The sequence below is a fragment of the Anser anser genome, assembly GCF_964211835.1.
Source record: "Anser anser genome assembly, chromosome: 1".
Taxonomy (NCBI): Eukaryota; Metazoa; Chordata; class Aves; order Anseriformes; family Anatidae; genus Anser; species Anser anser.
Genome location: NC_139720.1, coordinates 70,288,066 through 70,313,767, shown reverse-complemented (window position 1 = coordinate 70,313,767; position 25,702 = coordinate 70,288,066). Strand labels below are relative to the sequence as shown.

Sequence of the window (25,702 nt, the reverse complement as noted above, 5' to 3'; positions counted from 1 at the left end):
CCAATACACACTTTTATATCAGAGTACTGCACGGAAGACATACAACATCCCAGAAACCTTCCAAAATAAGCAAGAAGCCCCCAAGTCTCACCCTACCTAGGTACAGGCAGATTTTAACATTTAAGTGCTCGCGAGTATAGAAGAAAGATTTCCAGCTCCAACCCTCATTTACTGAGAGGGAGAGAAAGGCCTAAAAATAGGAAGTGACGTGGTTTCTTGTGCTCCTCTGTTCTAATGCTTCCTCCAGTCCCCAATACACTTACAGTTCAGAGATATTTCAGGTCCATTTCCTCAAGTTCAGATGGGACCGAACATACATTAGAGAATACCAACACAAAAGGATGTAGGTTTGCTACAAACTGCTCCTGAGCCTTGTAGCTAAGAGAATATCATACACAAACTCCCTCTTCAGAGAGAAAAAGGCTACTTAAGACCAGATAGAAGGTATCTTTTATTTAAGGCCTAAGTTGTAGAAATGACAGACTTAGTTATCTTTTCTTCTGAAGAACTTTCCAAGGACAGAAATATTAGGAAATACCTAGACGCAGGGAAAAGGGAAGAGAGGGAGAATCAGGAGCCAGGAAAGGCTCCTTACATTAGAGTAATTGATCTCCAGTTCAGATATCACAGTCTAAGCACTGTTGCTCTTTTATGAGGGAAAAAAGCTCTCAAGAGATTAATTTCTTTAAAAAGGCAACGTTTTAATATTGAACATCTTAAAAACACCAAAATACAAAGTTTAACTATTGCTTTGAAGAGGAGATTCTGCTTCTACACAAAAGCAAATCAAACATCCAAGAAATTAAGAACAGTGTCCCAGAGTTTCCATAGATTTTTAGCAACTCTTATTGTAACTCTTAAGTCCAGAGCCACATGACTCTGATATGCTTAACTGATAGAAAACAAACCCCAAACATTTCAGCACACTTCTCCTTCACTTTGAAGTAATGCCCTTCAAGGCCTCTCAATTTAGCTTAAATCGATTCTATTGACTTAAGACTAATACAAAATCCTAAATAATAGGAACTAGTGTGTTATTTCTGAAGTCTGCCTTTACACACACACAAAGTGTCATACCAGATCCCACAGGGTTTTATCTTTGCACCAGAATCTGACTTCACTGCACTTTACATCACCAACAAGATGACTTGTTAAGAGTAGTAGCATTTCCCATTCTTAAAATCTAAATCATATTTTATTCAGTACTAACACGGATCCTTTTAACAAGGCATCTTAAAAAGTGAATAAAATTTACAAATTCAACACAAATTCAAGAGAAATACTGGTACAGGCGCAAGCCCCAAAGTTTCTTTATACATGTGGTTCTTCAAAGGTATATTATAGTTAACTTTGCTGCACTTTTGAAGCTCAAAAGCTCTGACACTGCTACTAGACCGTGTCACAGATATGAACAAGGAGGTAGAAAGGACCAACCATTCTTAAAACTCTGCTCTTACTAACCTTAAAAGGCCTCATATCAGAGTCCCGTAGGGACAATATTTTTTCCCCACAGATTTCACAAGATGGTGCACCTGAGCTTCACAGTGTTCCTCTCCAAGCAGCAATTACTTCCCCAAGTCCTACTCCTACTCCCGATGAACTAAGACAACAGCATGCAATAATCCAGTAGGATATCACAAAGTAAACAGACTTTTATATAAAGATGAGCTTGTCTTTGAACAAAAGAACAAGTGTTTTATAACTCTTGTTGACTTTTTCTCATGAAATCTTGGGAAGCAAGGTAAACCTGAATGGTGTTTTGTTTTTAAAGAAAATAATAAATCTATTTTTAGTAGCAATGCTGGCCTGAGAATCAGTTAAGGCCACCTAAATTTAAAGCCTTCCTGAATGAAATAAGTTTTTGTAAATTATGCTGGGAATAGTGCTGCAGTTGAATTTAACCCTTTACAGATGTGTATAAGTAACACACATATATAAATTAGACTTAATAGGAGTTTCTTAAAGCATCCCTGAATATTTTATCATCAGCTTCAGCTCATTAGGAGAGGTCCAGTGATCAAAGTACATATGAAAGATGTATCATTTAGGAACCCATGCTTAAATTTAATGCGGTATCTTCCATGTGGATGTTCCATTTAACTGCACCTTGGTGATAAAGATCTCTTGAGTTGCCCTGACCAAACACATTGCTGGCCAACACCTCCGCATCCTGTGATGAATGAATGATCACCTTCCATTAGTTGATGCATCCTTCAAAATCTGATTGTAGGGTCAGCATCTGCAAAGGTACTACACTTTCAAACACGTTTTCCATGTTGTAATGTTGAATAAGAAAACAGTATAAAACGGTATTTGCATTTGTTTACATTTGACACATTCATAGCACAAAGCTGATCAAGTTGTAGAAGCTGCAGGAAATTGAGAGGTTGGGTGCTAACTGGAAGGGAGAATTTCAGGAGCAGATGACTGAGATGAGCAGTGGGTACTTTCAGGGAGGAGACTGCTTGGATTAAGAAGGGGAAAAGAAAGAGACGCCATTGCAGCAGCTTGCCGTCCTAGTAGCAGTCCTAAACTATAAACATTTGAATTAATGAGATCATTGCCTGGCAGGAGTATATTTAGTTGTTTCTGAATTTGTTGCAGGACCTGCAGCTGACTTTGCTGATTCAGAAGAAGCATGTCCATATTTTCCCTCATTTTCTTCACTGTACAAAGAAAAGAGAATGTTAATGTCTGCTATGTAAAAATATTATGCATGCCAATCTAGACACCTTTTTATACTCACACTCTTCAAAAATAAGATTTGGTTGATCCATATCAAGTTTCTCTGTACCGCTCCTTTGCTGTTCTTTATGATGCTGAGACGTAAGTTCAGAACAGTATGCACCTAAAAGGAAGACAGTCTGAATCAACAGCCTACTTTACCATCAATTGCTAGATAAGTATTTTAAATATGCCTTCATGCAAGGAAAAGGCAGTTTAGTAACAACACTTCCTCTCACCCATATGTTAAAACTAAAACTTCACTCAAGTCACCTGATGACCCAGACTAAACCAAACCAGAACTGAAACTAAGCAGACATAGCCCCCTGAAATATTACAGACATGGGTTTTAACACATTCAAAGTACGTTCACAACTGTATCTCTCATCTGCACTCCAGTAAGCTATAAAACTTTATTTTCGCTTCCCCCATGCACCCTTTTCTCCTTTTTGGGGGGACAGAGGAGTGGAAGCACACAGGGTAAAGAAGCAAAGCTGGAGGAATGTGGCCGTTAAGGCATCATACAGGCACTGATTAACAAAGCCTAAATCCCTTCCAGTTCCCTAAGCTTAGTGTTTTGTTGGTTAATCACTTCTGAAGACCTACTGCTAGACATCAAGCAACACTACATATCAGGAGTTAGGTAGACTCGAGAGTTTTGCAGTCTAAGGTCCCAAGCAGCCCTCATAGTAAAGTACAAATTTCAACTTCAGCATTTGCAAGGCACTTCTTTAAATGACATATATAGGAAGGGAAGGGGAGGAAAAAAAAAAGAAAAAAAGAAAACCAAAAATCCACCATACCCCTATCCAAAGCAAGGCAGGGCAATCACTTTGGAAGGAATGGAGATCACAGTGTCCGACCATGCAAGTTTGTACAGCTTGAAATAAAACTCAGTAGATCTTAATCCAGTTACCTGCTGTGTTTTCAATGGAGGTCTCTGTCACATGAATTTCTTGATGTTTGATGAAGCCTGAATATGGACAGATGCTATTTCCACACTCAGCACACCCACAGGGCTTCTCATCCATATGGGCTCTCTGACGCTGAGACAGCACTGTGCTTCCACTTTGGCTGTGTGTATCACAAGAAAAGGCTTTCTTTTTTGCATGGATTTTGCGGTGAGCAATAAGATTTGAACTACAGCCAAAGCTCTTCTCACATTCCTCGCACTTGTACGGCTTCTCTCCTGTATGGATTCTCCTGTGCACTACCAGGCCAGCTTTTCTGTTAAACCTCTTTCCACATTCTAAACATTCAAATGTTTTTTCTCCTGTGTGGACTCTCATATGGTTCAGGAGAGTAGTGGTCCCCTTGAAGCCTTTTCCACATTCAGTACACTTGTAGGGCTTTTCATCTGTGTGGAGCATTTGCTTATTAGCAATGAGAGTCAGTTTCCTGGAGTCTCTTGCTTGGCGAGCAGGTTTATTGCACGCTGCCCTCTGATGCTGTTGCAGTCTGGCTGTCACCCAGCCTGGACTGTGGGTTTCAGGTAGCTGAAGCAGTACATCTTGCTCAGCGTCTTCCAGGATGTCACTTTCTCCTTCACTTTCAGTCAAAATGCAGTCCCCTGATGGAGCAAGACAGCAATCTGTTACTTCTCCTTCCCTAAGACAGGTAAGCATTTCCTTGTAAAACAAGCGAGTTTCTCAAGCCTAGCATCAACTTTCATCAAACTCCCTTTTCACAAAGTGAAAGGGAAATTATGAAGGCTGAATCAAGAAGACAAAGAATGGAGTAGCAGGAAGCAGTACACGGAAGAAGAGAAGGGTAAAATCCTGCCTTTTCTCTGCCTTCCCTTCTACATTTTCCCATTCTTCCTTCCTCAGGAAATGGAGGAGGAAGACTACTGAAATGAAGGAAAGAAAAGGAACATACTGAAACATCTCAGGCATCACAGAAATCTAGTTTTAGATATTCATTCCTGCAGACAACCCAGAAGACTTCAAGCCTGCTAAATTAATATTAAAACTGTTTTAAACCTATGTGTTTGGGCATGGAGGGTTCATTATGAAGTCTCCTTCACTGGGCAGAATCAAAAAGAAGGTTTAGGCTGTTTCTCACTTTGCTTAAAGTTTTCAAGCTTCTTCAACCAGCATGTCAGAGTATTTTTCCTAATAATCACAAAAACAGTTGTAATTATTACAGGGATATTGTATATTATTGCATCAGAAGTCAAAGGAGTTACATCTTTACTGGTAAAAAAAAATAATATTAATTAACTCTTTTTATATCTAGATCTAATATGACACCTACTTTTCTTGTCGTGGCAAGCTAAATAAACTTCACTGCAGGGAAATTCACAGCAAACATTCAGCCATGGCCTTTTATTTCCTAAAGAAAGCAATTTATGTATTGCATAAATGATAATGAATGAACACACAACCCACAGTAAACTTTGGCTATTTTACTCTGCTAAGTTTTCTATTTACATCAGTTCAGCATTAATAGAATTATTAATTAGTAGCACCTAATGCACAGTTACCTGAACTTCATTTTTATAAGTATCTTAAGATGTTTACTATTAATACAAATGGAGGATTTAGAAAGGCCTTAGCAACTCTGATTTAGCATTAAAGTATTCAGTTACTTACACTATATATACTTTAGCTTGACACAGTGAGTTTTATTTTTCCTCTAACAAAAATCAGGGTATGCTCAAGGTAGCAGTCTCAAATGCAATTTCAGCCCTACATCTATTAAACAAAGAATTAAAGGTCTTATGCAACGTGATCTTTAAGAGCAAAACACTCTCTGTTTACCCGGCCACAATTGCCAACATCTAAGTATCAGCAGTAAAAGAAAAACAAAAAACATATGTGTCAGGGAAGGCATTACACCTGAGGTAGACATTATACTCTGAGAGGGATGAAGAAGCTTACTTCTTGCAGGAGCAGGTACGGATATTTTCTCACTTGACAACCAAACAACTGGTAATTCGCAGAGGCCCATGCAGAGACCTTGGGTCTCTAGCAGTGAAACGAGAACCTGAACAACACTCCATTACCATCCAGAGCCCATGCTGGTTGGCATGCATTTCAGATGCTGCCAGGCAACTCCCTCAGACCTTCCTTAACTAAGGAAGCTTCTAGAAAGAGATGTTCTTTCATTCCAAATTAACTATATTATTTTAAAACAGTCACCAGAAAACCACTAGAAAAAAAAAAGGCAAACAAACAAAAACATACAACAACAGAAACACTGAATACCTACCCCTGAACACTTTGCACCAGCCTAGCACACAATACACGTCCCAGCAAGCTAGAACAGAGAGGACTGCTAGGAAGAGGTAGCAGTGGGTCCCAGACACTATTTGACAGATCCCTAAGATTCCCTCCACGTTTTAACTAGCAGAAGTTACATCTCACCTGTATAACCTGCAAAAAAAACTCTTTTCATGCTTCTGGACATCAGAAAATGTAGTTTCTTCTGCTGGTTCCATCTAGAAGAAGGGAGGAGAACTGGAGTATGAAACCTTCCTTCACACATATAGCAGAGCAAGGGGTAACACAGGTGTATTGCATTTTAACAGTACCAACAGGCCGTCTAATGGAGCAAATCTGCATATGCTATTGAACCTTACTTTATAAATAGAGAGGAGAAGGGGTTATAAAGACCTGAAGTATGCTGCCTTGCAAGCTGGAAAGCTCGATCATGACCCAGAAGTTTTTTTTTTTTTTTAAAAAAAAAAAAAAAGCAACCCCGTATAACCGTAACACAAAGAAGCCCCTCCAGGGGCAGCAAAGGCTCCCAGCGCTGTGGCCTGCTCCTCACGCAGCCTTAACACCTCTGCTGGTAGCTTTCCCCGTTCCCTCCCGCGTTCCCTCCAGAACTACCCACCCCCAGCCAAAGCCTAGTCTGCAGCTGGACCCCAAACCTGCTTGCGGCCAGCTAGCCCCAGGCCCCTACCTTCACCCCCACCGGGGTTCGGGGCTGGCAGCTGGCCCCGGGGCTGCGATGTGCCAACCCCAAGCTCCCACAGGAGCCCGAAATGCCAGGGACACGCCGGGCCCGACCCAGCCGCTGGCGGTAGGTTCTCGGCGCGGCTCCCCGGCCCCTGCGGCCCGGCCCCGGCATGCTCTGCCCCCGGGGCGCCACCGAGTTGGGGAGGCCGGGAGTGGGAGAGGGGCGAGGGGGGGGGCGGGGGGGACCCCGGGGGGGCGGGGGGGACCCCGGCTGCTGGTGGTTCTGTCTTCAGCCAGGCGGCGGTCAGTGGGCTGCCTTCCCGGCCAGCCCTCGGTAATCGCCACTTCCTCAGGATAAGGTGGGGCATTTGCTTCATGGCCCCAGAGGCAGCCGTGGGTGCCCTCCAGTAGCTTAGTGCTTTGGCTACCTTGTGCTCTGAGGGCATGTGGTTATTTGGGTCATCTGGCGTTTCACCTGTCCCTTCCAATGTAGTTGCTCTGAGAGCAGGATTATTTTACTCCATGTATAGCAGAGAGCATAGGCAAGGTCTGTGCCTTGCTTTAGGTTCAACAGCATTGACCTTGGAGAAACACTTGCTTTTCGTTACAGACATATGCACCTGGTGGGGTGCAGGTATGAGAGGAAGACCTGCCTCATGTATCCAGAGGCAACGGAGAACAAGCAGCAGCTACTGCAACAGAGTGACCCTAAAACTCAAGCTAAGGAACAAGACACTGAGGTAGTGGTCTGTCTTTCATGCTGCCTCAGCTGAGCAGCCCACGGAGCCACAGGAACTAACCACTGCTTAGTTCTCCTGGCAGCCTCTATCTCCTTAAGGCATCCCCTTGCACCTTCTTTCCACCTCTCCCTTGTCCTCGTCAGATGGGACGAATGGGTGAGGTGATGGACGTGCTGGAAGCCATCACCTGTTACTGCACTGTGTGCTCAACACCCTTTGCATAGGCTCTGTGAATTAGTCACATCTCCCCAACAGCACACACTTCCTCTGAGATATTTCTGTGTGGGTGATGTTTTCAGCCTTGCGTGTACTGCGAATGTAATGCTGCCAACTCGGAGTGGAAAGGGGCAGGAAAAGTGACTCTCTGTGGCTCTGCTTCCTTCCTTTCTTGGGTTTCCAGGCTATTGGAGCCGTAACCACGGCTCTTCCACAAAGCAAGACCAAGCCCGGAAAGCTGGCCTGTTCCACAGCATAAATTGCCCCACAGTTCTGCTTCCCCATTTTGTCTCCCAGAATAACTCTGTGAGGTACAATTAGTGTCTTCATAGCAGCACCCACAAGCTGTACAAACCCAAGGGAGAGCAGCTGGAAATCCCTGCTGCCTTTTCCCAAAGAAAAAGGGCTCCAGGTCACCGCCATCTTTCCTCAGTAAATTCCAAGCCCGACAAGTGAAGGGAACATTGCCGCTCCTGCCCATATGGTGGCAATCAGTGATTTCACTGAACTTCATCTCCACACTGTGTACACACAAGTCAAGAGCTCAGTGAGCAAGGCAGGCTGCATCTTTCCCTTTGTCTGTGGAACCAAAATATTCTCCATCCACACATTACAATAGAATATTCTGTTTGCTTTCAATGGCTACTCATTTCCAAAGGACCACTAAAGTCTGTCCAAACTGGAAGATTCCCCCCCCCCCGCCCCCAAAGTATTTCAGCTTTGTTAAAATATTTTTTAGGAAAAAAAAAAATTGCTCCATAAACTCTCTTTTTAACGATTTCTGAGAGTCAAACATAATCCCATAACTCCAAAAAAATAAGTTAAAATATCATTGTATTTGCTTGCAAAGTCACAAGAGTTAAATATCAGTCTCTTCCTACCAAATCTTTTATTTGCCTCATCTTCATTGAAAAAAATAAAGGAATTTTCCTAGGAGGAGCCAGTTCACCTTGTCTTAAGACAAAGATTCAGAGGAAGACTAGATATATCTCAAGATCCTTCTTTCCTCCTGAACAGCAGCCCTTACAGCTTCTTTTTGCTTCCCTGACAGCCACTCCTTTTTTCTTTCTGAAAGGCCTAAGCCTTTCAGACTTACTAGGGGAGAAATAAAGCTGCCAGTGTGAAAGTACAGATCACGACTGACCTGTCAGAGAAGTGATCCAAGACTCAGCTGCAAATACACCTGCCAGTGAGAAAACTTTATTTTAAATTAAACATTTTCATTTTATACTTCTTAAAAAATAAAAGAAAACCTATAGTGATTTTTAAAAGCTGGATTGCCCATCTGTGCCAGATGCGACCAGCTTATGGCAAATGTCCCTTTTCAGGAGTCACTTTAAGAGCTCTAATAATCATCTAAGTACAATCACAGCAGATTCTTCTCCTGCTGTAACTACAAATTTAGAAAGTACCTACATAAAGCTTAAAATTCCTGCAAAAGAAAAACCTAAGTATTCACTTTTTGCTGACATGGAGCCTAAATAGAGAACAAAGACAAAAATTTGTATTATCTTCTCCAATGAAAAGCTGAAATAGTTGTTTTTCCATCTCAGCATTTGCAGAGCTACTTGGAACATGCCCAGGAACTCAGTTGCATGTCTGTCAGGTCACCAGAGGATGACAAATTTATCAGCTTGAGTATTAGATATGGTTCTTTCTTTCCTAAAATGAAGAAGCAGAAATTATGGTTGAAATAATTTTCCCCCCTTAAAATTCAGTGGTTCACTCTAATTTCCGTTGTAATGTAAGACAAAAAACAGCAGGTGGAGACCTACTATTGTACTATATTTACATTACAAATAGTTTCTTCATGACCCTGTACTGGTCAAAGACATAACTGTACTTTGGTATTGTACTAACACAAAATGAAATAGTATTTTCTGCCACAAACAACTTGCACAGTAGAGTGACATTGACACAATTCCCTAAAGTGGAGAAGCACTCATACACAACAGCATGATTTATTGCGTATTCTTGACATTTTGCAATTGAATAAAGCCTGAATTTCAGCTTTCCGAAATTATCCAGAAAAGCCTCATCACATTCCCAAGGAAACTAAGAATTTGCCCAAAGCACAGTTATATACAGTATGGTTGTTTGAAAAATTGCAGATGCCAAGAATACTTGCAAAATTGTAATGTAGGAACAATTAGAAAAGCATCAAGGGAGTTTAAGATTAGAATTAAAGCATGATTTGTCACATTTATTTTTATTCCATGCATTTTGGTTTTGGTAGTATATTGTAGATCCATTTCAAAGTTGGCAGACTCCCTATTTTTGAGGATTTTCTGGTTTTGCAAGGAGGAATAATTAAGTGAATTTCTTAAATGCAGAGGGTTTGAGTGTTGGTGATTGTAGATCATGCTTACAGGATAGGAGACATGGGAAACACAGGCTCAGAAAAAGTTTTCAGAAGTCATGGTGAATATCAGCAGAACATAAGCTCCAGTGGTGATACTGTGGTGAAATAGCTAGTGTAATTCACAGAAATATAAACCAGGAAACACTACATAAAACCAAAGATATTCAAAATATTCACCCCGTATTTAAAACTCAGGCAATTACTTCTAGCAAGCAAGAACAGATTAGCTATTGGGTTTGAATTAAGAGCTAACACAAAGAAGTTCCTTGGCTTGTATTAAGAAAGAAGTCAAACTATCACGGTCATCTTTTCTGAACTCTACCCCACCACCACTCCCAAAAGCAGAACACAAGAAACACAAGAAAGCAAAAACAAGCAAAACACAAGAAAGAAAAACAATACAAACAAACAACAAACATCCCATGGTACTTAATTTTCTGGTACCCCACTGAAATCTATGAAAATATTCTTAAATAAAGGCTGTCAGGACCTTGAAGGCTTGAGTAAACCTTTGTGGCAGGAAGAGGACACATAAAGGAGACCGACAGGATGAAAAAACAAGAATATGGAAGTTCTTCCTTCAAGAACCAAGCAGTGGGTCCTGGAGATTTTGTGGTTAGATGGGAAGTTCTCATTTGGAGCATCAGGGAGAGTTTCCAGCACAATGGACAGGTATTTCCTTCCAGGATTGATTCCTCACCCAGCAGAAACTTTGGGACAACTAATCTGTGTGTTTTCAACATAATACAACAGGTGCTAGAGTTAATCTGACACAAACATTCTGTAAATCAATAGCATTTAATTAGTTTAAGTAAGCATACAAGCTAATAAAAAGTTCTCCCCAAACAAATCTTGCCATTAAACTTTAATTTAGCAAAAATTTAGCAAGAGAGGTAACAACAGATAACTCTTGTGCTAATACCTAACTGCACTCAAAAGCAGAGATTTATCAAAAGCAGAGAAAGACATTTAAATGGCTTCAAATGTGTGAAAGAGTAACAATTTCAGATGAGGGCCTTTTATAACCCATGTGGGAAACAATTCAGTTTCATTGCAAAACGGGTCGAAACGACTGATTTGATATCCTTCAAAAGTGCCACCTCCTGGCCAATTTAGGAAACATCGTTTCAGTCTAATGAAAGGAGGATTATTGGAAATCAGCTTTTGGTGTAGCTGTCACGATGGCTTAGGAGACAAAGAATCACGGATGGGGTACATGATAATGCAGTCTTACAGCCACAGTCTGACTCAACAAAGCCCTGAAAAAAATAAATAAATAGTGGCATATCCCATCTTCGTTTGCACCCTCATACTTGTGCATGTAACTTACTTGCAAAGATAATTATGTGACATGAGCCTATATATATATAAAATGGCATTGTGCTGTTAGCATTAATCCAGCAAATGCATCTCCATTACATTACTGAAGTCCTAAGAAGGCCTCCTTCTCTACATAATGTTTCTCAAGTTTTGCTCATTCCTAGATAATCACTATATTCTGGCTGAACTGGGACTGAAATACAGGTAAAAGAAGTATTCCTGCACTAAACAGGTAATTAGGGACACTATATGAAGCTTATAGCTCAGAATCATAATAAATGATATTTCTTTTATATTTTCCTTTCCATATGGCTGAGAAGAATTTTTCCATACTCAGACTGCTGTTGTCCAAGTCATCCGTGGAAGCACTCACATTCAAAGTTGACTTCCTGAACCTAGATTTGTGGACCGAAAGTATCTGAATTGGAAATGGTAAAGTACTGAATTTGGATCTAAGACTATGGCCTCACAGACCTGAAGAAAACACCTCATCTTTTTTTTTTTTTTTTCTTCATCCAAGCCCTTCCATATGACTGTAACTTACACTTACAGGAAATAATTGGAGTATGATAGTAAAATACTCTTAATAAGAACACCAAGGTATCAGTAATTGCTGATTACTCTTGAGAATAAAAACAATCAAAAAGCCACAGCAGACATCACCCTTACAGCCGGAGCTGGTTGCAGACTCCTGCAGGCAGAGGGTGGCAGCAGACTCCCAGCAGAAGTGGCTGCCAACCCATTTGTAAGGGGTGAGTGTGCAGTAGCAGGAAGCAGTCAGCCAGGCAGAGGCCAACTGCAGTGGTTAGCTTTGATTAGAGCCCTTTTTATTCTCGGGACACTAATCTCTAAATAAAGAAAATCATTGGATTTTATAATGTAACTCTTAGTTAACAAACTGCGTAAAAGGGAAAGTGTACAGCTCAGCAAATATTAAGCTACAGCAGGAGTCCTGAGTATGTGAAAACCCTTACAATAAAGGAAAAGGTTTCTGGTGTTCCTGTTCCAGTTCATCTAGTTTCAGCTTGTTGCTGTAGAGCTACCAAGAAAGAAAAGCATGCTGCCAAGCTAATTTAGTGTTGCCAAAATCTGTCTCTGTTTTAGCTATTGTCTGGGCCTTGTCTCTTCTACTGCTCAGTGGAACTTCTGTCTTTCATAAGTAGTCATGGATAATTTTGTTGTTGATTTGTATCATACATCTATCTGAGGAAAAGTAGAACATGTTGTGCTGTTTTAATAATATTTATTATTTTCCTATTTAAAATACAATCGGCAGTCTATCATGTTGATTGTACAGCTTCTCTTTATATTCAGTCTCAATTAGTAGCTATTATAAACACAGAATTGAAGCTGCGCAAGTCATTGGAGATAAGAGAACATAGACCTTTGTAGGAGATAGTCCATATGGGTGTTGCATCACAGCATAACAGCAATGAAAAATGTGCATTTGTAGGTGAAATCCCTGGGGCAAAAACCACGTCACTTTATAGTCTGGGATATTTCCTGTGAATTAAGGACTAAAAAAATTTTATAGCTCAAGAAATTGAAAACCTGGCATAATATACAACACAACTTCACTAAACTGTCCATCTAGCTTGTAGCTCTAGAGCAGATCTTTCACAAGAATGGTCAGTTATTGATTTAAAGACTACACATAACAGAACAATCTATAACGTACCAAAGACAGATGTTCTAGTGAAAAACAAACAAACACAACAAACATATCTTATTTCTAATCCAGTTTTGTCCTGTTTAATTTCTACACACTGGCACATAATATGCCTTTGTCTGCAGAATTAAATAACCCTTTCTAGTCAGAAATCTTCACATATGTAAAAGTAATTTGGACATGAACTGTATTTTCTCAACAGGCTATTAGTCTCTTGTTCTGTGACAGATTTTTCCTGACTGCATACCAATTTCACGGTTTTGTTCTAAGCCAGTCCCTATTTCTCAACATCTTCTTTTCTGTGTTGCCACCTGTATACAACAACCTTTCATTCAAACTTACATTGCTCAACAGCCATGAGAGGAAGTTTGCTGACCTGGTCACCATCACTCTGTGTGAATGTGCTCCATTTGCTCTTCTCTATTGGTTAACAAACCCCATGGTGATATGAGCCACATATTGCTTAAGAGGTCATTTTAATGAGCTATCTTAATCACCATTAAAAAGATCCACCTTTAAATTACATATTTTTTTTTTTTTTAATGGCAGCTCTAAAGAAATGGTTTAGCACTGGATGAAGGATTTCTTGACGCAACACTTGGTTAGCAATGCTCCAGAGTACCAGCAGAGAAGATCAGCCCAAGTCAGAGCTACATTTCCTCTAGCCCCAAGGCTCTTGTTGATCGGGGCTGCTGCATGAGCAGGGGGAAAGCTGGAAACTGAGAGTGACCCCAGCACAGGCTGTACCCCCAGCACCTGATCAGGGTGAGCAGAACTGTGGCAGCAACAGTCACTGGTCCCAGGCTCAGTCCAGTGACCATCAGCTAAAGGCAAGGTTAGTAGTCAGGCCCTAGGAAAACCCTGGAGGCCCAGACAATAACTGAGGAAGAGCAAGGGAGAGCGTTGAGCACAGGCAAACCTCCAAAATGTCTCAAGTTAGGACCAGGCACCCAGATGTGAGATGAAATGGGGCTTTGGGGACCATGGGGTAAGGCAGAGGTGGGTCCTGGGGGAGGTGGGTCAGGGCCATCCTGCCATGACAGGCAGTAACCAAGGGAAGATGCTTAGGGAAAGCGAGAGTCAGCAGTACTTATGAGACTTCTACTACTCTCCCAACAACCAATTCATTTCAACATACAAGGCAAGCCTTGAGTAGAACCGGGAGGGGAAGGCAGGTACTTAACGATTATCATGTCATTTTCTTTTCTATAACTACCCTTTTTACCTTTGAACCCATGTATACAACGTTTCTTCGTGGTGATTTCTCATATCTTATACATACTGTATGAAAAGCCAACTCCTTTGTTTGCTTTGAACATCTTCTCTACTATCTTGATTTGGTACTCCCTAGTACTTGTATTGGAAGGGATTGTGAGCTGCTGAACCCTAGCAATACTTTCCATGCCACTCCATGTTCTCCATTTTGTTACTTTTTTCCACACTAATCAGGCCTAATCTCTATTCTATTGGTCATCCTTGTATCCACATACATATTCATGCTTTGTGTGCTCTTTCACTGCCCAGGGATTTTATATTTTTTTACTTTTTGACCTGGGACTTCCTGAGGTGGCCTCTATACTTTAAAAAGTCTTCAATACATTTTTTTCTCTTCATCTAGACACTATTTAAACCTATGTAAACTTTTATCCCCATAATTCTACTATTTGTGAGGTGAATCAGTACCTCTGATCATTTATTTTGTTTGTTTTTAATACCCTATTGTGCTCTTCTTGTATTAAACTGTGCTCACTTCCTTCTTATTGCTTATGATTTTCAGTAATGTTTGTGTATTTGCACATACTTTTAAAATACCTCTGTGACTTAGCTACTATGTACTGTGTACTTCATAGCTTCTAGAAAGGAGTAACATGTTTAAAATTTTAATGTTATGCAGAATTAAGTTGTGTGCCTCAAACAGTTAAACTGCATTGTGCCATCAACAGTCAAGCAAGCCGAAGTGATAACGTCAATGTTTTCTCTCAGATGGTAATAATCGTGTTGCCATTTAAAAATATTACAAAAGTTGTTTCATACATCAATCTTACTCACTATTTTCAGCACATCAAGGAGGCAACCTCTCATTATTCAGCCTATTTAGTTTGATAATTTTCCAACATTTACTCCCTGTCTTCTGGAAATTCCCTCAAATTCCAAGATCATGTATAGCAACATGACAGTGTTACAAGTATGGGGTAGCTGCTTTTCTTTCTGTGACATGAAGGTACTTAATCCTATACTGATACTTTTTTCCTTTCAAATGCTGGGAGGGCATGAGCAATGGTTCAAATACATTATTTCCACAGTCTATTGAATCCATCTTTATTCCCACTTCATTGGTTAGAATTCTTTGATTTTTCCCTCCTGACATGACTAGAAATGATGAGCCTAAAAATAGGATATTTTATATCATCTGAGATGCATAGAAGAGAAAATGTTCACTGACTCATATGCCCAAGGCCTGGTTGTACATCCAATCCAGTGACATGGGTTGGTAGCCTTGCGTGCCATTTAGGATCTTTGTTATGATGATGAAGATGTATGACTACTGTTTTTACATGGCATACATCTCGTGGGTGCTTCTGAACAAGGTGGTGAGTCCCACTCTCGCCTCACAAGTTGACATCGGTGACTGGGAAATCTCCTCAGCAAATTCTTTTAGCAGTATTACCTTTGAAAATGAAAAGCATTTGCTTCTTTGCAGTCTCTCAGTTATGCTTTAATATTTCTAATACAAATAAATAATAATAACTGTAAATTTGGTGACCTTTGTGATACATTATCAGTTGTAGATTTAGTTTAAGATGAGGAATTCTGGCAGGAAGAACCCAAAAGATCCAAGTTCCTTGGTGCTGAGACCATGTGTTCATCTATTATAACCAATCCAGAACAAGTATCTCTGGTCAGACATCCATCCATGCATCGACTTTAATAACTGAAGTACTAAAATAAAGCAGCATATTTGGAAATATTTCAAAGTGAAAATTGAGTATATCTGCTTAGTAACTTACAAAATGATCTTTGCTGAAAGGTGAGAGGAAAAAAGGGCTGCTATTTAAACCATGAGAAAGATAAGACTTGCTGAAGCAAATTCTTTTATTGTATTCCTCTTCTTCTTACGTGTAAAGAAAATGAGTCATGGAAGTAAAATCCATGTTTTAGAAGAATCATCTGCTAAGTACAGGCTTACGTACATAAGCTTAGGTTGTAACACAAAGTTTTCTTTTTTCCCTTCCCTTCCCTTCCCTTCCCTTCCCTTCCCTTCCCTTCCCTTCCCTTCCCTTCCCTTCCCTTCCCTTCCCTTCCCTTCCCTTCCCTTCCCTTCCCTTCCCTTCCCTTCCCTTCCCTTCCCTTCCCTTCCCTTCCCTTCCCTTCCCTTCCCTTCCCTTCCCTTCCCTTTCTCCTTGTGAGTCCCTTCAAATAGGGACCCTTCTTTACATCTCTGGAAATTTACTCATTTCTATTTGGCATGAAATTATGTAAGTTTCTGATATCTGCCAAAGTTTGCACTGCCTGAGACTGGGAATAAACCAAGATTAAGTTTTATTTACCTTGAGACCTGTTGATATCAAGCATCTCTCTTATTCCTGGATGCTGGTGCATTTTGGTATTTTTCACTGTTTTTATGACAATATGGTATGAATGAGACCTGAGACTAGGCTGCCAATCTTCGTGATTCACTGTAGCCAGAATGCTTCAGTTAGTCCTATACTCAAAAATCTTCCTCATTATTTTTATTTTGTTTCTTTAGTTCAATATCCAGCTATAAAAATCAGATGACCAGACACAGCTCCTCAGTGCCCCATTGCCTGCAGCTTCCAACACTCACCTGGCAGGACACCTGGCAGCCCCTGTACTGGCTCTCCTGTATTCAAGACCACTTTCTAAACAATCATGCACATGACAAACAGTGGGCAGCATCAGTTCTTCTTCTGTCAACAGTATTTTCTGAAGTGATGGGTCTAAATCCTTACCTTCTGCCAAGACAGGTACTTAAACAACACCCATCTTCTTGGTATTCCTATTGCAAAGATTAGGTAGTTCCCTAATGGCACACTGTAAGTATTTATCATCAGTAAAGCTCAGTAAATTCTCTTCTTATCCATCTGCCCCTTGACATGCATCCCACAGAAGGTATTCAGCATCTGCCTGTCATGTGCAAGCTCAGCTAGGCAGCAGTGTACCTACAGTCACTGCTGAGATGCAAGTGATGCAATACAAGATTGTTTTGCCAATATTATTATGAAGGGTGAGGCCTACCTTTCATTACACACACTAAAATATTAATTGCTTTAAAGGATGCAATCTCTAATGGTGCTGTCACTATCTTTTTCAGTGCAAGCATTCTTGAGATTTTGTTCCATGCTAAACAGTCCTCCATTGTACTCCCCATCTCAAATTTATTTAATACCAAATATTGTCAAATTGCAAAAATGATGTATAAAGGGATACTATGATACATATCTTAGTTTCAGATAACAAATATAATAAACTGAAAGGAAAAGCTCCAAATCACTTGGTCTTTAAATTCATTTTATTGTTTCCAAGCTGTCTTGTTGTAACTTTTTTAAAAAATAAATCATACGTAGCTCATAACAAGGTGTTATTACATTGCAGAAAATGCATGGAATTATTCAGTACACCGAGTACTAGAAAGTAGCAAGAAACTGCTGGAAACCTAAAAAAGCTCTGTTTTTTTCTTCCAGTCTCCTTTGGACAATATTCTGTATTCTGTAATGACAACTTTTATTGCTGTTATTGTTGTGCTACAGCAGAGTATACTTGAAAAAAGTCCCTAATGACAGCATTTGATGGCCTAAGTGTTACAGGTTGAATGTGCGTGTTGCCCAGAACTTGCAGCTGAATTGTCCTTCCAGCAAACCACCTTCCTCCTGTCTCACGCTGCACTGCTTGCAAAGGTGAACTACGTACAAGAATTGGTGCAGAATATCCCTGCACCTTCCAGGCTGCCAAGTCGGACTGGTAGCATGCTTGAAAGACTTATACTGCAGCCTACCCAGTACTCCTCACACACAGAAGGCAGACAAGGGGCAGCAGAGCTGTTGTTGCAGCTTGGCAAGGAGGGATGGAGCTGAGGGGCAGCCACAAAACCTGCTTCTGCAGCAAGCTGCACCTCCCCAGCCATAACAGATCCCCTCACTTGAGTGCCACCGACTCCTCAGGACAAATGGTGAGCAGTGACATGTGCTAAATGAACATGTGCTAAAATGCCTGTATCCTTTGCTTTTTGGTATTTACAAAGAAAGTTACAGGATGGCGAATATTTTCAGGGTGGATACTACTAGTTGCTTCACTGGTGATGAATTTTTGCCTTGAACACCACTCACTGGATAAAGTCATGGTGGAGATCTCAGTCCTCCTAAAGCCTAGTCTCCTTTTCTGGCCAGTAAGTTGTCTGAATTAAATGGTCACTGTTGAAGAAATTATCTTTCTTGCTGTTTGTCACACAGGTGCCTCTCTCCCCATTGGCTGAGAGGGTTTCATCTTGCGGAGCAGACCTCGTCCGGAGAACCCAAAGGACAGCAATGCTGAAGAAAATGGACATGGTGCCCAACACCAAAGTCAGCCCCAGGTACATGTATCTGAGAGAGAAATGACCAGTCAGAGCTTATCTCAAAGGCACTGTACAAGTCGAATACAGCAAGGGCACGATTATAGTTCCACGCAGTAAGTCTGAGTGAAGAACATGTTCAAGAAAGGTAGTAAGGTGATGACCCTGGAGATGAAAATATGACAGCTCACCCAGGTCAGATACTGTGTGAACTGTGGACAAGAAAGACTCTCAGGCATTGGCTAAGTTCTTTCTTCCCAATGTGCTTCAGTGAGAATAATGCTAATAATTCCAGGGCAATTAATTTTTTTGGTTTTCTCATAAACAGTATCAGAGATACCAAAAAACATTTGGTATTATTTTTTATTTTCAGGAATTAATGACAGTTGCAATATCAACAATAATAGTATTATTATGCTTTATTAGTAATGAGTCACAAATGAGTTTTTGTTCTTTTCTTCAAGTTTTCAAAACAAGATGTTCTCTCCCCTCATATTCCCCCCACCTCAGAGTGGGGAACTCAGCTGCAACCCTGTCCTCTCTGTCCTCTCTTTGTCCTTTTATCATTGCAGCAATGCCTGTCAGGATTGCAGTTCAGTCAATTACTCTCCTCTAGCAATAAATCAATAAAGACAGAAGTGCTTTATAAGCCTTTTGATAGGCCAGGCATGGTCCGAAGCACCCTTCTCTTCCTTTTTGTGGTCCAGCTCCAGTGTGGACCAGTGATGAGGTTTAACAGCCCCCCCACACACACACTTAACAGAGAGAAAATTGGGGTGGGGTAGGGTGTTGGGGTAGTAGAAACTTAAGGCTTTAACTGAACTTATTTTGGCTAAAAATTAAGTGACTTCCAGCTAGTATTGAAATAGCATGGACCAAAAAAAGACTAAACCAAAAAAAAATGCTAAAAACTGAGCATTATTAATTTTGCTGGTCAGTCTCTTTCATTCAAGATCAAATTTTAACCCAAATTTTCTGACAGAAATTATCCTACCAGTGCTCACTATAGAAGTAGTATATGTAGTATATAGAAATGTAGTATATGAATGTATAATATAGTAAAATAATATAATATAGAATAATAATAAAATAATATAGTATTATTTTAGTAGAATAATATAAAATAATATAGTATAGAATGTAGTATATAGAAGTAGTATATGTAGTATATAGAAAGCAAGTTAAAGAATGAATGGAGAACAGCTGTTACCTGAGCGTGCTGGAGTGATAGAGTCTACATGCTCCTCTTCCCCCACATTGCTTGCTTCCCCATTTCAGGCAAGTGGTATCTATTGCCACTCCAAAATACACTGGGGCTGGAATTCCAGCTGTGTGTATTTAATGAAAGAACAGAGGCAAGAAGATTACTTTCTAGAGTGACTAGTTCTGATCTAGATGCATGTTAACGTAGAATACTAAATTATACATTCAAATAGCAATGATCCTTTGACAGTCTTTTCTAGTTTAAGAAGTCATGCCTTGCTTTGCCCAGATAAGCATACTCCTTTACTCCCTGTGAGAAATCAGGATGGGGCCTAAAATGCAACTGATCATCAAAAAGCCTGTTGAAGTCAACAGGAGAGTGAATGCCATGGTTTGTTTGCCTTATCCTCTAGAACCCCTCTATAACGAGATATTTCTCCTTTCTTTAGAGCAATGGAGGCTGTTCAGTTTGGGGGTCATCCTGTGTCTCAGCAGGGGTGGGTGAAGAAGGGAGAAAGACAGTGGGGCTGGGAGCCTACAACGGGGCTACAGGTATTCTGCAAGTATCTTTAAATCCTACTGAGGCAAACCTACTGCCTACAGGAGCAAACCTATAGCCATGCTTGTGGGTGATGAAATGGAAAATCCTTTCTTTGGTAGCTGAAGAAGACAACCCGGGGATCCAATGATGGCTGCTGGAGAAGAAAATAAGCCTAGAGGGAAGAAGTTGGTCTGCAAAGATGTTGTGAAAAAGGAACCAATAGCTTGTTTTGATTTCACTTCATCTGGCTCAACCAGCGCATCTAAGTCCGCTCCATTTACATAAGCAACTTGCTTCTTGCTAGTTACTATCTTTTCTAATAAGACCTAAAAGATTTTCAAGTTTCCAGTTTATTGGCATCTCACTGTACCCTTGACGTTAGAGAAAATCTGTAGACAGCTTTACCACAAGGCTGCAGTGAACTGCAATCTCAGGTACACTTGTACTTAGATTAATTCCCTCAGAAACTAATGAAAATATGCCTGAAAAATGATCACAGATTCTGAGCCATATTTGTTCTGTTGTGCTTAATGTTGAATAAGGACAGACAAGAAGTAATTTTCCTCTTATCTTCTTGGCACAAAGGATCACTTGCTACTTCTATGGGTGTAGCAGGGTTTATTTTTACTATTACTAAGACAATTATAGAAATTACAAAATCACAGAATCACAGAATGGTTAAGGTTGGAAGAGGCCTGTGGAGGCCATCTGGCCCAACCCCTGCTCAAGCAGGGCCACCCAGAGCAGGCTGCCCCAGACCATGTCCAGGTGGCTTTTGAAGATCTCCAAGGAGAGAGACCCCACAGCCTCTCTGGGCAGCCTGTGCCTGTGCTCCGGCACCCACATAGCATAGAAGGGTTGCCTGGTGTTTAAAGAGAACCTCCTGAGTTCCAATTTGTGCCCATTGCCTGTTGTCCTGGCACTGGCCACCAGCAAAAATAGTCTTCCTCCATCTTGTTTGCACCCTTCTTTCAGGTATTTATATACATTGATAAGATCCCCCAAGCATACTCTTCTCCAGGCTGAACAGTCCCACCTGTCAGCCTCTCCTCATAGGAGAAGTCCTGTAGTTGTACAAATGCAAAGTTGCCTCCTCCCACCCCCCTTCCAATCCTTTTCCTATTATTTATTTTTTTAAATCATATAATATTAACTTGTCAGTTAGAAGCTGTTATTTCCAACAATCAGTTTAATTCTAAGATAAGTGACTAGTGACATTAAAACACATATAAGTATGACTGGACTTACCAAGTACTCTTACTGCCAGGGTATAGATACCAAGTGCAAATGATTTCAAGTGTGGTTTAATGCATCTAAAAAAAAAAGAAGTGTTAAATAAAGAATTGACCATGGATAATTTGAACAGAAATAGAAAGCATGAGGGGGAAAGATATGTAAGTTTTCCCTCCTTGATGGCACCAACTTCAACAGAATCACATAAATATATAAATAATGTGATATATATACATAAAAGTAATGTGATTAAAATCATAACAGCAACAAGGAATTCTAAATATCTATAGTCAATATCACATTTTAAGCTTTCAAACAAGACCAGCACTTTGGAGTTACTAACACAGGACAAGATTACTGGTTGTGAAATCATTTGTGATTAGATAGTCCCTTTCGATTAAACATTCTCTGAAATTATGGCTAATGACCCAGACAAGTAAAAGGTATTTAAGCCCAATACTTTCCCTGCCATATGTCTAGGAGCAGGATCACACTATTTACCACATCAAGACCATTTGCATCTGGACATTTCTGGGCTTGCAGTGGTGGCCACCACAGACATCAGTCCTTATGACTCAAGATCAGCCCTACTCCAGCCTTGGGTAGGTGGCTCATCTAGAAGGGTGAGCATGGTGGGCAGGAGAACAGTTGCTCTTCATGTCCATGCTAGCAATCGAGTGCATATGGAACCACTCCAAGCATGCTGTTTCACTCAGACTACCCAATGCAAGACCTAATCCAGCAAGAGCCTGAGTACCTGCTTAACTTTTAGCACATGAATAGTCCCAGTCACCTGGCTGAACTGGGACATGCTTGATATGTGTGGTGACTAACACATGTGAATCATTATGGTAACTGATGAAATGCCCGGTTGTCTCAGCCATCCTGTTAAGTATAAAAAACAGGCTGAAATTCTGTTGTCACTTTGGATTTAAACATAGCATTTTGGGGGTATGGTCTATGTGCTCTGAAACAGGATAGACTCAGAAATTCATGTAATTGGGAACACCCCTTAATGTTAATAAAGTCATTGCAGAACTTGCTCTTTTGTTCCCCAACAGTAATGTTTTGTTATTTCTCAATGTAGCTGACCGGACAGCAGTAAGAACCCATACTGTTAATGATATTCAGGTCATCCTCCATTAATTTAGTAAAAACGCAAAAGGACAAGAACATGCATGGAAAACAACACCAAAGTACTGACAGTCAAAAAATAATTGCGTGCCTCTCATTTTGTAACCCAAGTGCTTTGTTCTCCAATATCCTGTTATGGATTATCATCGTGCAGTCTGCTACATCGTGGTTTATACAGGCATCACCATCTATGCAGAAATGAATGTAGTATGATACTGATCTGGAAGAACAGTGTTTCGCCCTCTTACCTGATCATAGAATAATAACGGCACAGAATGGTTTGGGTTGGAAGGAACCTTAAAGACCATCTAATTCCAACCCCTCTGCCATGGGCAGAGACACCTTCCACTAGGCCATGCTACACAAGCAAGCCTCAGTCTAGAAGCCCTTTTAACCAAGTGTGAGAGCATAGAAAGGAAAAACTGGAAAATAAAACCAAAACATGGATATTTATGTGTTTTGTAGATTTTATATTCTTCCTTTTTTTTTTTTTCAGATGGAAAAAAAATGTTCAAGCATTTGTAATACCTTTCCACAGAAACTGTAATTCTTCGAGACCTTAAGTGAGAGCCAAACCTTTCAGGGAGATCTGAGACTCCATTTTCACTGCCTAATCACCTTCTATATTAATAGAAGCTTGTTTAGCAAGCTATAATAGCTTGTGCTTAAACAACAGCTATCTGAATTGCATTTTTTTTCCCTCCAAAACTTAAGGTCTTTCCCAAGCTCCCTGGCAATTGCAATTAGCTTAATGCCACTAAAAAGACACTTCAGAAAATGACTGTCACTCACTGCAAGTGTATTTCATTGATTCCGGTCATGTAAACCCTTGAAGTATATGTCACTAAATTTTACAGACTTTGAGGGATTTAGCTGTATTTTCTCCATGGCAGGTGCAACAATATCTGCTCATCTAAAATTAGCAAATTGCTCAAGTTATGGAATTTTATCAGATCTGACAATATGGAATAATTTTACAAACAGATAACTGGCAAAAAATAACTTAAATGAAGTCTGCAACTTGCCCTTGGGACTATTTGTTTTCAGAGTGTTTATTTTCTTTCAGGGAACAGAAGCACACTTTCACACAGTTCAGACAGATTTTCAGGGAAAACCAGTCAGTGATGGACTTAAGGAAAGCAAGCGTGATCTTAAAATGGATTTGTGCCCACAGGTCATTTGCAGAGAACAATAACAAAAAAAAGTGGATTGAACTTACTGAAACATATTTTATTTAGCTGCTCGTCAGATTCTGATGCCTTCGATCCAGCAGAAAAACACATAACTTCTCAGTTTCAATTAAGTGGCTCTCAAAGTAAAATGAATTTCAACAGAAATAAAGGCTACTGGAGCAGAACCAATAAAGCTGGTTTGCACCTTTCATATAACAAAATGTTTTGGATTGCTATTGAAAAACCTCTCTAAGCTTTTGTAAGTACATCCATTAGGCAGTCAGTCCCCTGGGAGCAAGTAGTTAGGGCTGCAAAGTGTAGGCAACTCCGTGTGATTTAAGCTCACACGTGTTCAGCTACAAGCATCTCCTCCCATACATTTCTGCAGTGGAGACAAGACGGAGAGCTGGAGGTTGATCATGACAACAACAGTGCCAAGGCCCTTTGTGGTACCACAGCAGTACATTCCCAGCAACGTGTTTTATGCATAGAAGGTAAACATCATGTGGGGAGAAATGGGAAAGAAACTGCATCCCTGACTATTTTTATACAGCAAAAAATCCTGCTGTGCTAGGAGCAACCACAAGCTCTCAACTTGCTAATCATCCTCTTCTTGGTGCGTAGTTTTCCATAGTGCATAAGCTTCAGTAAAAAAAAGTCTCAACTGGATTAATATGATTATTCTTCCTGCTGTTACTCCTTGGAGAGACATCATGTGTTTTTGCAGTACTCAATGCAACATGCTACATGGTGGGTGGGGAAAGCTGTGCAGTATATGTGGTTTAAAGCATAGACCTCACTGGTGGTGTTTGTGGAGGGCAGTGGAAAAACATCCTCACTTCAACCATTTCTGTAAGTCTCTGTGTGAATGTTGCTTCTGGCTCAAGGGTTGTGCTGGAACCACAGCTGAAGTTATATTTCTTTATTTATTTCTTTCCATATACTCTATATTCAGTCAGTTTTAACACTATCTTTTACCATGCAGGCATAAAGACACTGGCACTGAGACGATTCCAGAAAATTTAATTCAAAAGCAAAGAAAATTTTGGGGTAAGAAAGCACAATGATAATAAAGCTTATGTAGAGAGTATTTACTGTTGTTTTGTTTGAGAAGTAGAACATGCCCATCTGGAAGTAATTTGGAGAAAGGAACTGAGAAAGAAAGCCTTCCAAGACATAGCAGAGCAGCACTTAGAATCCAAAATTTGCAAGAAGCTGACAAAAATCCAGATTAATCACTGGAAGTATTATATTCCTTTTGCACTTTCTAAAATTAGTTTAAAAGTTCATACTTGGTGACGGGCAAATAGTTCCAGCACTTAAGTACATAGTGGAACAATCCCTTGCGAATAACTTTTAATAAAGCTGTGAAAGTTACAGCAGAAACAGACAGATAGATTTATATATTTATTTATATATTTATTTTTAAGATACAAATCTGGGACATAATTATATGGAATAATACAACAGACTTGAGAGGGATAGTTGAGTGTATACAGAAGGTTTGGGTTAGGTCATCTCTTTCTACCTTGTATGTTGAAATCCATAGCAAATGAGGAAAACCAGCTACCTATAAGCATACTAGAGAGCTACTTTCCATTCATGCAGCAGCCATTTAACACTGTTCTGGTAATGTAAAAGGCATTAAGGGAAGTGGAACTTGATATAAATGAAATGACAGCTAGGCCTCCTATATCATGTTTAAAACTAGAAATGTATAGCAGGTGGAGATAATTGTAGTCACATTGTATCAATGGTAGAAAACTCATTGTCAGGTTATGAGGATGCCTGTTGATAAGTGAAAAAATAATTTAAAAGCCACTTCACATAGCTGAAAACATTTCACTCTATTAGGGAATGGAAGGAGGTACAGTATCAAAACACCTTGAAAACATGCTAGCAGAAATAATGATT

At 40.1% G+C, this 25,702-nt stretch overlaps 2 protein-coding genes and 1 long non-coding RNA gene across 15 annotated transcripts in view; 1 reads left to right on the top strand and 2 right to left on the bottom strand.

The window, feature by feature from the left end:
• Positions 1-450: 450 nt before the first annotated feature.
• On the bottom strand, positions 451-7,107 carry LOC310893164 (uncharacterized protein). 4 transcript variants are annotated; one of them, XM_083821790.1, is made up of 6 exons: positions 7,058-7,107; positions 6,093-6,166; positions 4,981-5,058; positions 3,641-4,294; positions 2,747-2,848; positions 451-2,666 (listed from the first exon to the last, which is right to left on the bottom strand). In XM_083821790.1, the coding sequence occupies exons 1-6, from the start codon at positions 7,090-7,092 to the stop codon at positions 2,395-2,397; spliced, it is 1,215 nt and encodes a 404-aa protein (XP_083677916.1). In that variant the 5' UTR covers positions 7,093-7,107; the 3' UTR covers positions 451-2,394. The 4 variants fall into 4 exon arrangements, with proteins under 4 accessions (XP_083677916.1, XP_083677917.1, XP_083677918.1 ...); XM_083821792.1 differs by lacking the exon at positions 7,058-7,107 and adding an exon at positions 6,634-6,849 and having other exon boundaries at positions 452-2,666; XM_083821791.1 differs by lacking the exon at positions 4,981-5,058.
• LOC310893167 lies at positions 6,614-25,702 on the top strand. Its single transcript, XR_014578772.1, has 6 exons — positions 6,614-6,753; positions 7,240-7,369; positions 11,588-11,699; positions 13,486-13,701; positions 18,405-18,526; positions 24,177-25,702. It is a non-coding gene; the product is annotated as an uncharacterized lncRNA (long non-coding RNA).
• LOC310893162 (solute carrier organic anion transporter family member 1C1-like) overlaps positions 16,963-25,702 on the bottom strand; it is a 30,573-nt gene continuing 21,833 nt past the window's right edge. For 7 of the 10 annotated variants that reach the window (XM_083821783.1, XM_083821781.1, XM_083821780.1 and 4 more), the window contains 3 exons: positions 21,498-21,562; positions 19,716-19,833; positions 16,966-18,536 (listed from right to left, as the gene is read on the bottom strand). In XM_083821783.1, coding sequence (XP_083677909.1) covers positions 18,314-18,536; positions 19,716-19,833; positions 21,498-21,562 — 406 coding nt within the window. In that variant the 3' untranslated portion in view covers positions 16,966-18,313. Of the gene's footprint in view, positions 18,537-19,715; positions 19,834-21,497; positions 21,563-25,702 lie in introns of all 10 variants that reach the window. The other 3 variants (XM_083821785.1, XM_083821777.1, XM_083821778.1) reach the window with 3 other exon arrangements.

Excerpts from the sequence above, each read along its gene's own strand:
- LOC310893164 (XM_083821790.1), bottom strand. The coding sequence starts at position 7,092 with ATGACCCAAATAACCACATGCCCTCAGAGCACAAG. Across the intron at positions 6,167-7,057 it reads ACATGCCCTCAGAGCACAAG|ATGGAACCAGCAGAAGAAAC; the intron begins GTAGCCAAAGCA and ends CCCTTCTTCTAG. Across the intron at positions 4,295-4,980 it reads AGCTTGCCACGACAAGAAAA|GGGACTGCATTTTGACTGAA; the intron begins GTAGGTGTCATA and ends TTGCTCCATCAG.